The sequence below is a fragment of the Neofelis nebulosa genome, chromosome 5 (assembly GCF_028018385.1).
Source record: "Neofelis nebulosa isolate mNeoNeb1 chromosome 5, mNeoNeb1.pri, whole genome shotgun sequence".
Taxonomy (NCBI): domain Eukaryota; kingdom Metazoa; phylum Chordata; class Mammalia; order Carnivora; family Felidae; genus Neofelis; species Neofelis nebulosa.
The window spans coordinates 154461062-154473800 of NC_080786.1; the positions used below are offsets into that span (position 1 = coordinate 154461062).

General features: G+C 44.8%; 1 protein-coding gene across 2 annotated transcripts in view; it reads right to left on the bottom strand.

Moving 5' to 3' along the window:
- The window catches only part of DSCAM (DS cell adhesion molecule), a 701711-nt gene that overhangs the window by 553712 nt on the left and 135260 nt on the right, over positions 1-12739 (bottom strand). For both annotated transcript variants that reach the window (XM_058732055.1, XM_058732057.1), the window contains exon 3: positions 1049-1195. In XM_058732055.1, coding sequence (XP_058588038.1) covers positions 1049-1195 — 147 coding nt within the window. The remainder of the gene's footprint in view (positions 1-1048; positions 1196-12739) is intronic.

The window sequence follows — 12739 nt, forward strand, 5'->3', positions numbered from 1 at the left end:
CATAAATGCTAGGTCACCATGAGAACTGAGTTCTAATTTCCTATCTCTGTAAACGGGCAAAATCTTGACGGTATTCAAGAGTTGCATAAGACGTGTGTGTGCACATGTGGACACGCATCCACACAGACATACAGAGGAAAGCAAGCATTTATAATCAGCTTTAGCTGACTTGGTACCCATCATCGCTCTTCTCCAAGACCAGCCCATAGTCACTTACTCTCCAAAGACGAGCAAAACAGGAAACGTGGGTACTGCCCATAGGGCCTTTCCAGCTAAGCAGCAAGGGGGCAAGAAATCTACTTAAAAACCATGAGAAAAGAACTAGCACATCTTAGAGGCTAAAATTTCAGTCGTGTCACTTCCAGGTTCCGGAAAAAAACCAATAAATTATGTATTTGATATATATATGTATATATAATTTTTAAATAATAAATTAAAATAATTAAATAATAAATTAAAATTAATTAAATAATAAATTAAAATTTAAATAATAAATATTTAATATAATAAATTATACACATATATATTATGTTATATATTTCACATGTATATATATATATATATATATATCTCAGTGCTGAATATATATTCTGAGTAGAATCTTCAACAAAGAGATCAGAGACATCACATAGCTCTCAAGGCATTTGAAAGGGTCACAACATTCGAAACCAGAGCTTCTGTTTGCCAGATTATAGTTGGAGGCTATCAGTCCTAAGCATATTACTGATGACTCTCCCAGACGCGATAACCATACTGCCCTATTTTCAGCAGCAGATATAAGCCAAAATTGCCTCAGAGAATAACATGACGGTGGTACGCACAGTAACTCATTTCTACCCGTCCATCAGTCAATTCACTGAGGAATGTCTGCATCGAGTCGGGAAACCGATATAAAGCACTGATGTCACACAATCATCAAACAGCATCAACCAGACGTAGGCCAATTCTTAGCTATGATGGACACATAGCCAGAGACCCAATTCAATACCTGAAACGAGCACTGAGAAGGTGAGCCCGGCGCCCTGCGCCCCGGACACACCCAGCCTACCTGAGATGAGTACCACGGTGTCTTTCTCCCATGAGACCACGGTGACGTACGCCTCCACCGAGGAGGGGATAATGCACTTGAAGACCGCAACATTGCCTCTCATGGTTTTCTGGTCCTCCACACGGACTGTATAGGGCTCCCGTAAAACTGGAAGGCAAGGAGAGGACCGTTGGTAAGACCTTGGCAGGGGCTCATTCTGGGACAACCTCATTCGAATATATGCATGGTTGCTTACATATAGTGACTGCATCGACTACAGTTATTGGAAAATAAATTAGAGAAACCTGCAGTTCGTGTCCTGAAAACTTTCATTCCCTGGACAAATGCATTTTCCAAAGGGCAAGAGCATATCTAGAAACAGCTCATCTGCCCCCTTACATACACCTGGAAGGGAGAAGTAGCTTCTTCAAGGAGCCACGATCATAAGACACTGCTCTCCGTGTCCTTTGAGGAGGGAAGAATTTTCTGACTATAAAGAAGAAGGGGTTAAAAAAATCAAGAAAGGCAACCTCTCCTGAGAATTCTTAAAGACTATCTGACGATTAAAATAACTCCGCATAAGTAATCTTTTGTGCCAGCTGCAAAGCAGTTTTGGACACCATTATTCCACTTCCCGTGGCTTAGGGAAGGAGGCTGATGAGGAAGCCTCTGCCCAAGAACCTTAGGAGCACCCGGAAAACCTTCAGAGGAGACATCCATGAGCCAGATGTCTGGGTTAGAGGTGGGGTGGCAGTGGGACTCTTTGCCCGCCCTTCACGTCCACCTGACTGGGTTCACACCCAAGCCCAGCCACCTGCACAGTGAGTGAGTGCCCTAACCATCCACATAATGGGGATTTTGATGATAGACATCTACCACGAGGGCAATCATAATGACTCAGTCCGTTAATGTGGATACCGCACTCAGAACGGCACCTGCCACGAGCAGGTTGGGTGAAGCTACGTGGACCAACAGCCAGACCTGGATTCACGCCATCGCCTGATGTGGGGAGAGGCCTCTGCCTCCCGGATAAGGAGAAATCAGTGCTCTAATCCCAGCTGTGCCTCACCCCAGCTTGATAAATATGGAAGCAAGCCTCACTTCTGCAGACCTTTATTTTCCTCAGACTTAAAATGAGGGGGTTGGGACAGGAAGATTCTCAAAGTCTGAATTTCAGAAGTCTCTGGTTTTCTCCAACAGCCCCAGAGACAGCTTACTATCTCATCATCTAACCAGCTCTCTTGATATTTTTAGGCATCTACTGGCCAAATGTGTGCCAAGAAAACCGGCCATGAAATTAACTTTTAAAGAAATTGGCATACCGACAAAAATAGGAATGAGCTTCTAAAGGGGAATCTCTTCATAGGCACAGGTGAATGCTCAAGGAGAATGATCTTTAAGACTGGCACTGGTTGGGGCGCCTGGGTGGCGCAGTCGGTTGAGCGTCCGACTTCAGCCAGGTCACGATCTCGCGGTCCGTGAGTTCGAGCCCCGCGTTGGGCTCTGGGCTGATGGCTCGGAGCCTGGAGCCTGTTTCCGATTCTGTGTCTCCCTCTCTCTCTCTCTGCCCCTCCCCCGTTCATGCTCTGTCTCTCTCTGTCCCAAAAATAAATAAAAAAAACGTTGAAGAAAAAAAAAAAAAGACTGGCACTGGTTCTGTGATATGCATTTTAGTATTAGAGTATGCCACTACTCAGAGTACTGCTCCCCAAACCCCGTTGGTAATATCAGTATTTATTATTTTCCCGACCTGGAGAATTTGTTCATTCCTGTCTCAAACCAGAGAGATTTTCAGAGGTTTGGGACTTTTCTGAGACCCGCATCCCTGCACTCCATCGCGGTCCCGTGTGATGTGCCAGGGGGCAATTTGACACCTCTTGCAAAAAAGTCCACCGGGCACCAGCTCAGGGTGCCCAAGGGCCTGGCCTCAGAAACATCATCATCACACACAGGGGCAGGAGCTCACTTTGTACCGGAAAATACCTCGATAAATGAAACTCTGGGGAGAGTGGAGGTCTACAGTCATACGACGGAAAGAGGCGACAAAGAGATAAAGTAACCAAAGTCATCAATGAACGAGAATTTGGGAGTGGTGGAGAGAAGAAGACAGAAGAGAGAAAGGGGTTGACAAGAGAAGAGGGAGGGACCGGACAACATGGCCAAGAGCCGCAGAGTCCCTCAGCACAGGGACAAGGCCACCTGAGGGAAGTGTAGGAGTCCAATGTAAGTCTGTGTGTTTGTAGGATGTTTGCTACAAGCCATAAAATCACTTTGGCTCCCCACACTTCCTGTGAACCCCACTTCACGCACATAAATGGCTCAGGTGGAGGAATTTGTAATGCAAATCAAAAACGGGGCACCTCTCTCTCTGTCCCAGCCAGGAAGAGCAGGGACAAGGGAAGGTGCCCATAGGGAGACAGAAGAAGTGCCTTCCTAAAAGGCCTGCGGCCACGCACTAGGCCTGGTCACCGGAGCCACAAACATACAGTGACCAACTAGGGACTTGCCCTGTTTGTACCCAAAGTCCTGCAGCCTCGGAACCCCTCAGTCCGGGCCTCACACACAGCTTCCCGCTGGCCTCCCGTGAGCCAGGGTCAAATGTCTGGGACTTTTGTTCCTTCCAGCCCGCAAGCCAGCCCCAAAGAGCCCAGATCTCCTTGAATCAGGGCTACAAACTGGGTGCACCGCACCCCACCCAGCTCAGAGGGAACAGACGTCAAAGGAAACACTCCATTCCCTCACTAGATTCTTCCTTCTGCAAAGACAGACCATGCATGGGGCCTTTCAAAAAATTACTGTAGAACTTTTAAAAATGTTTGGCATACAGTCGATACTCAATAAATGCTTGGAGAATGAATACATAGACGTAACAGGGCTTCCTTTTACATGTACTTCTTTTTTTAATGATGTAATTTCTTTCTTTTTTTTTAATATAAATTATGGTCCAATTGGCTAACATATAGTGTGCACAGTGCGCTCTTGGTTTTGGGGGGTAGATTCTCGTGGTTCATCGCTTCCATACAACACCCAGTGCTCATCCCAACAAGTGCCCTCCTCAATGCCCACCACCCACACTTCTAACCCTATTGTAGAATATACACATATTCTACATTTGATTCTGTAGTCATTACCTATTATTTTTAAAAAGCGACCCGGGTTTTCACGATAGACCTCCCCCTTATGAGTAAAAATGTTTACTCCTGAGGCCCCCACAGCTTAAGAGGCCAAAACTACTATCGATCAGGATATACTTCTCACATTACAATACAAGTCTCCCAAGGTCACAGCGAGCCTCCCAGGATACTCGGGTAAATCTAAGCCTCACTACAACTAATTATGGGAACAGAGACCAGGCTGCAAGAGTAAGACCCAGGCAAACACTAAGTGTTATTTTAAACACGACTGACATTTGCATCACAAAATAGCGTGACCTAGGTCTTGCACCCTGGGTCCTAAGCTGGGCTCTCCCCAGAGCAGATAGGAGCTGGGTGAAAGCGGCTGATTGTAGACAGGAGCCCCGGAGAACCAGGGAGAGGCTGGGGAAGGAGCGCAGGGCAGGGCGGGCAGCTAAGCCAGAGTGTGACTTCAGGGCAGTCCCAGACTCCACCTGATCCGAGAGGAGCTGTGAACGTGAGTCCCGCCTCAGAGCTCCATCATCCCGTGCCAGGAGCTGGGACTTTATCCTCAGAGCAGTCTGTCCCTGGCTTGGGACTGGTCCCAGGGCAAGGCATTCCCAGGCACTTCCCACTCTGTTTGTGTGTGAAGCGGGTCCGGGGCACGAACAATCTTCTGAAGACTGTCTGTGTGGGTTCTCAGCAACCAGCACGCAGAGCCAGGGGATCTGACTCCAGGGCTACCGACGGGAGTCCGCCTCAGTCAAACTTACCAGCTCTGAAATCTTGCCGTTGAGATCTAACGCGGTAAAAGGGATCAGAAGAGACAATCTGCAGTGACGTGGCTTGGGGGGAAAATCAGGCGTATAGAGTGAGCAGAGATCACACAGCTGGTGTGCCTTTGTAGGACCCACCCCTCCCTGTTAGATGTCATCCTTCCAAATGGAAAGACCCTTTCAAACCTAAGTATTAGTAAACAAGGAACAGTCTCTTTTCACAGTCGACCATGAAAATAAATTTAAGCAAGTCAGGCCAAGCACCTGATTTGTGGGGCCCAGGGCAAATTGAAAATCTAGGACCTCTTATTTACCAAGGAGGGGAAAAGTGCCATAAGGATCCTAAAACTAGAAAACTTGCTCTTTTTTCCTGTGGTCTTTCTCTCACCCTGCCATGGTGTTTTTCATTCGCTGCTCGATGACGCACTGCCTGGGGCACAGAACAACCACTGAGGCACTAAGCAGGTGCAGGCCTCACAGGTGCTCTGGGCCACACTTCACCGGGCACGCACAGCCCACCAGCTGCAGGGCTCCCTTCTGCCGGTGTCTGGGCAGAAGTGCGAAGCCCCAGCCGGGGATGGGAAAGACAATCTCCCGTCTCCATTGCCTCAACCCACAGCGATCAGGCGACCTCTAAGAGACTGCGGCCTCCATGCTGGCTGGGGGAAGGGTGGCTTCTGCCATACCCCACTTGGGAGTGTCTGCACCCACTCCTATCCACACCCCACCTGGGCCCCGGCCAGGGGTGAAGGGGGCAGTGGCTGCTGGACAGGGACAGGGACAGGGAGCAGAGGCCAGGCAGGGCCAGGGCACCAGAGATCAGAGGGGCAGCAGTGGACACAGTGGGGTTAGGGAGGTGGAGGCTAAGTGGGGGGTCTGTGAACCCAGAAACTGGTGAGTGGGCTGTTGAGACCCCTTCTGGGGGAGGCGACATGAGGCAGGACCATGTAAGAGCCGAGGCCCCAAGCTCCCAGAGCACATTCCAGTGCCCTATCACACTTCACTTACTAAACACAGAAAGATAAAAGCATTGAATGTTTCAAGATGGCAATGGGAGAAGTTTAACCCTAAGCTCTGGGACCTTCTCAGCACTGGGCCCTATGTGACTGCACTGCTCCCATCCCATGAGGTTGGTCCTGATCCAGACTCCATCCATGGAGCAACGGGACGACAGCGTGCATTTGTAGGACCCACCTACAATGGGGGACGATGGGGTGGAGGGGAGTGAGGGGAAAGTGAAGAATGGGGCACTGCAGGGGGGAAGGTAGGTCTGGGTGGCCTTCCTCCCCTGATGGGTTGGATTCAGACTGTTTCTACCCCTTTGACTTCTCCGTCCAAAGTGATAAACCACTAACAAATGCCCGTGTGGGTTTTTCCGGAACACCAGAAGGCTTAGGGCCAGGAGGAGGGTCGATGTCCGTCTTTCCTGTTTGGGAGATGGTCATCTGAGGCACAACATGACCTCAAGCCACCCTGGTTTTATAGAAATCGGTTTTTTGTTCTATTGTATTTTGTAGCTGATTACTTAATAAATTAAGAGATATGCCTCACACAGTTACATCTTGAACACACCCTCATGCCAAGCACGGTCTCAGGGACTACGGAGACCCTAACATCTATGGAACAATTAGCTGAAGAAGGCAAGTTCAGGTGGCAGAACTAAAAGGAAACAGAGACAAGGGCACAGGTGAGAGTCACAACAGGTAATAAGAATCTAGGGAAGGACTGAGCCACGGAGCCTGTGAGTCGCTCGTGGGGAAGGAGGCACTTGAGCTGGCCCCGAAGGACAGGAAGCCGCAGAGGCGGAGAGGAAAGCGAGAGGAGCGAAGGGGATATGAGCAGGGAACGTTCCAGAAACTGTGAGGACTGGCCCAGTACCTCTTGGGTAAACTGACTTCCCAACCGCAATTCCTATGAACAACCAACAACAAGCCCACAGAGACCTCCTTCCCCTCACCTGAAAATGGAAATACTATCTACCTTGCCTGGTCGTGCAGATTAGAGAATGGCCGGGCACCTGGGTGGCTCAGTCGGTTAAGCGTCCAACATCGGCTCAGGTCATGATCTCGCAGTTTGTGAGTTGGAGCCCCTCCCTGGGCTCGCTGCTGTCAGTGCAGAGCCTGCTTTCGATCTTCTGTCCCCCCCCTTCCCTCCCCCGCGCCTGCTCATGCTCTCTCTCTCTCAAAAATAAATAAATATTTTTTAAAAATTTAAAAACAAAATGAAAGAGAGAATGTCTTCAAGTGCTTGGCACAATGTCTAGCACACAACCGTTTTATTCACTGATCTCTCTGATCGCTGGCAAGGGGAGCTGATCTGAACTACCTTAGGCTCAAAGAGAAGACACCTTTGAAGACATGACTGCTTTGGAACCTGCAAGCGAGCTCTGGGAAGGGCGCCTCAACCTCTTCCTCTTTGGTTCTGGCTTCACCCTTCTCCTCTTCCACAGACAGGCTTCCTCTGGCTTTCTGGTTCCCATGGAGGATGGAAGGTGCCCCACCCACCTGAAGGTCCCCAAGCGTCCTGAGGATAGATGGACACTCTCTCAGGACTTCAATTTCAAAATCAGAAAGCAGAGAAACCAATGAACCAGACTGGTTGGCTGCTCTCCCTCAGGACAATCACCTGTCACCAGAGGCTCAAGACTTTTTCGAGTGACGTGGATGCCAAGAGATACTTAAGAGGCTTCCTGTGGGCTGGGCAGAGAAGCACGGAGGTGCCCACTGAACGTGCAGTCCCTATCAGCTACTGTTTTTCTATTAACATCAAGGCAACTCTCTCAGGTGAATAGGTCAGCCAGATATTGGTACTTGCTTTGTCTTAAAACAACCTGATCGACATAAAATTGGGATACGATAAAACAGCATGTTTACTGACAAGTTTTGACGTATGTATACACCTATGAGGTCACAACCAAGATAAGGAACAGACCCATCACCTGAAAAGTTCGCTTGTTCTCTTTTACAAACCCTCCCTCCCCACCCCCACCCCCTTTCACAGGCTACCACTGGTGTGCTTTCCATAATTACAGACTAGGTGACATATTTTAGAGTTTTATATAAATGGAGTCATACAGTGCATACATTTTTATCTGGCTTCTTTCACTCAGTATAGATATTTTGAGATTCCTCCCCTGTTGCTGTGTTTACCAACACAGCACTCCGCCCCTCATCTGTGGTTTTCCTTTTCTTCATGGCTTCAGTTACCTTCGGTCAACCGAGGTCTGGAAGCACGTGATCCCCCTTCTGACATGTCATCAGAAGGTCAATGGTAAACCGAAGGCTACATCACGATGCGTACTTCACTCACCCCATTTCATGTCACCTCAGAGGCACTTTATCATCTCACGTCACAAGAAGGGGGAGGACACTATAATAAGGCATTTTGAGAGAGAGACCATATTCACATAGCTTTTATCACGGCACATTGTTTTAATCATTCCATTTTATCACTTTTGTTGTTAATCTCGGACTGGGCATCATTTATAAATGAAACTTTATCACAGAAATGTATGTATAGGAAAACACACAGTATATGTAGACTTTGTTACTATCCGTGGTTTCAGGCATCCACTGGGCATCTTGGAACACATCCCCCGTAGATAAGGTGGGGGGAGCTCTGTAATACATTCCTTTGCACCCCATTTTATGGTTGAACCACAATTTGTTTACTCAGTCATCTGTTGATGGGCTTTGACCCATTTTGGGCTATTACAAGTAAAGCTGCTATGAATATCCATGTAAAAGTTTTGGCTTCCTGGATTTGCTGTTTTATAATTTATTGATTTTGACTCTGATATTATTTCCTTCCTGCTTATATTAGTTTTAATTTGCTGTTCTTTTCTTGTTTTAGGATAGAAGCCAAGATCAGTATTTGAGACAATCTTTAATTTCTAATTGGGGTTTTTTAAACAATAAATGCCCCCCCAGGCACTGTTTTAGTGGTGTCCCCAAAATTCTTTCTTAGATATTGTGCTTCCATTTTCACTCCATTCAAAATACCTTCTGGGGCACCTGGGTGGCTCAGTCGGTTAGGTATTCTTGGTTTCAGCTCAGGTCATGATCTCACGGTTTCGTGAGTTCGAGCCCCTCATCAGGCTCTGTGGCACAGAGCTTGCTTGGGATTCTCTCTCAAGAGTGTCTCTGCCACTCCCCCACTCATGCTGTCTCTGTCTGTCTCAAAAATAAATTTAAATAAAAATACCTTCTAGTTTTCCTTCTGCTTTTTCTTTTACACCGACTATTTAGAAGTGTGTTATTTAGTATCCCAGTATTTGGGGATTTCCTGGAGTTGGTGACTGCTAACTTAATTCCACTGCAGTCAAAGAACATATTTTATATAATTTTATTTTTAAAAAAATTCATCTGAGGGGGGCCTGGGTGGCTCAGTTGGTTAAGCGTCCGACTTCGGCTCCGGTTGTCATCCTGTGGTTCACGGGTTCATGGGTTCCACATCAAGCTGTGTGCTGTAAAAGCTTGCTTTGGATCCTCTGTCCCCCTCGTTCTCTGCCCCTCTCCCACTTGTGCACGTGCTGTATGTCTCTCAAAAATAAATAAACATTAAAAAAAATTAAAAATCCACCTCGGACTTGCTTCATTTCCCATAATATGGTTTGGTAGATTTCTGTGTGACCTTAAAAAGTGTATGTATTGTGCCACTGTTGGATTCAATGTTCTCTATTTAAACGTCAATGTGGTCGAATATCTAACACTGCCCTTCAAGTATTCTCTATTCTTGCTGATTCTGTCTACTGCTCCTTAATAAAAAAGGGATACTGAAATCTCCAATGATAAAATTTGACTTGGCTGTTTCTCCTAGAAATTTTACTCTTGTTTTTTGTTATTTAATTTTTTTTTTTTTTTCAACATTTTTTATTTATTTTTGGGACAGAGAGAGACAGAGCATGAACGGGGGAGAGGCAGAGAGAGAGGGAGACACAGAATCGGAAACAGGCTCCAGGCTCCGAGCCATCAGCCCGGAGCCTGACGCGGGGCTCGAACTCACGGACCGCGAGATCGTGACCTGGCTGAAGTCGGACGCTTAACCGACTGCGCCACCCAGGCGCCCCTGTTTTTTGTTATTTAAATTCAAATTAGTTAACATACAACATAGTCTTGGCTTCAGGGGGAGAACCCAGTGATTCATCTCTTACACAGGACATCCAGTGTTCATCTCAATACCCTCCTCAATACCAATCAGTGCCCTCCTCAATACCCGTCAGCCATTTAGCCCATCCCCTCACCCACCTCCCCTCCGGCAATCCTGTTTGTGCTCTGTATTTAAGAGTTTCTTATGATTTGCCTTCCTCTCTGTCTTATCTTATTTTTCCTTCCCTTCCCCAATGTTATCTGTTGTGTTTCTCAAATTCCTCATGAATGCAATTATATGGTATCTTTCTTTCTCTGACTTATTTCGCTTAGCATACTACCCTCTAGTTCCATCCACATTGTTTCAAATGGCAAGATTTCATTCTTTTTCATTGCTGATTAGTTTTCCATTGCGTGCGTGTGTGTGTGTGTGTGTGTGTGTGTGTGTGTGTGTGTGTGTACCACCACATCTCCTTTATGCATTCATCAGTTGATGGACATTTGGGCTCTTTCCATAATTTGGCCATGACTGGTTTTTACTTCATGTATTTTGAAGTGCTGACCTAAGGGGCATAAACATTTAGAATGGTCAATATCTTCTGAATTAAATGACTCTTTTATATTATGAAATGACCTTTAGCCCTGGTAATATTCTTTGCTATGAAATACACTTTGATATTAATGTACTTACTCTAGATTTCTTCTGATATTTTTGATTAAATGTATTTGACTTGATGAGCATAATACATATTTTCCCATCCTGTTACCTTTAACATATCTGCATCTTTATATTTAAAGTACATTTCAGGGTGTCTGGGTGGCTCATTCAGTTAAGCATCTGACTGTTGATTTCAGCATAATCTCACATGAGGTCATAATCTCACAGCTCATGGGATTGAATCCCATGCTAACAGCGCAGAGTCTGCTTGGGATTCTCTCTTTCCCTCGCTCTCTGCCCCTCCCCCACTCACATGCACTCTCCCTTTCACTTTCTCTCTACCAAAGTAAATGAATATTTTTAAAATTTTTTTAAAAATAAAGTACACTTCTTTTAAACAGTATTCGAATCTAATCTAGCAATTGCTGCCTTTTAATTCGGATAATTACAACATTTATATTTAATGTGAATATTGGTATGGTTAGGTTTAAATTCATCATCTTGTTATTTTATTTCTATTTTCACCATCTATTGTTTCCTTTTTCCTATTTTTTCATTATATGTTTAGCACTGAAATTTTTTTGAGTCATTCCATTTTTTTCCTCCTTGATTAGCTTATTAGTCATAATTCTCTGTTTTGCTATTTTAGCGGATGCTGTACATCTTAGACTATACATCTGTAACTTATCATAATCTATAGTCAGGTGATATTACACAACTTCACATATAAAAAAATAACCTTACAATATTATACTGCCACATCTCTACTCCAGGCCTTAATGCTATTAATTATCATCCATTTTATTTAGACATACGTTACAAACTCCACAAGTCATTATTATTATTTTTGTTTAAATAGTCAGATGGTCTTTTAAAAGATTATAAATCTTTTAGAATCTATTATAAATACCAAAAAAATTATGATTTAAAGCCATCTACAGATTTCCACTGGCATTTTTCACAGAATCCTAAAATTTTTATGAACCATAAGAGCCCATGAATGTCCAAAATAATCTTGAGAAAGAACAAAGCCAGAGGTATCATGCTCCCTGATTTCAAACTATACTACAATGCTATAGTAATCCAGAAAGTATAGTACTCACACAAAAACAGACACATAGATCAATGGAATAGAACAGAGAGCCCAGAAATAAACGCATGCATTTGTGGTCAATTAATCCATGACAAAGGAGGCAAGAATATACAAGGGGGGGAAAGACAATTTCTTTAATAAATGGTGCTGGGAAAACTGGACAGCCACATGCAAAAGAATGAAACTGGACCACTTTCTTGCACCATATCAACACACTAAAATCAACTCAAAATGGATTAAAAACTTGAATGTAAGACCTAGAAACTCCTAGAAGAAACTCCTAGAAGAAAACATAGACAACACTCCTAGAAAAGGGGAAAGAAAAAAAAAACACAGGCAGTAAGCTCTTTGACATTTGTCTTAGCAATATTTTTTTGGACCGGTCTCTTCACACAAGGATAAGTAAAGCTAAAATAAACAAGTGGGACCATATTGAACTAAAAAGCTTCTGCAAAGTGAAAGAAACCATATCAAAAATGAAAAGGCAACCCACAGAATGGGAAAAGATATTTGCAAATCAAACATCTGACAAGGGTTAATACCCAAAATATATAAAGAACACATAGGACTTAATATCAAACAACAACAAACACAAAAAAACAATCTGATTAAGGATTGGGAAGGCATTTCAAAGACATGGAGATGACCAAGAGGCATATGAAAAGATCCTCAATATCATTAATCATCAAGGAAATGAGGTATCACCTCACACTGCTCAGATTTTCTATTATCAAAAAGACAAGAAATAGTAAGTGTTGGCAAGGACATAGAGAAAAGGGGACCCTCATGTACTGTTGGTGGGGATGTAAAATGGCACAGCCACCAGGGAAAACCGTACGAAGGTTCCTCAAAGAGTTTAAAGCAGAACCACCATACAGTCCAACACTTCTACTTCTGGATGTTTCTCCGAAACAAAAACAAAACACCAGTTCAAAGAGATATACGCACCCCTATGTTCCCTGCAGTGCTATTTACAATAGCCAAG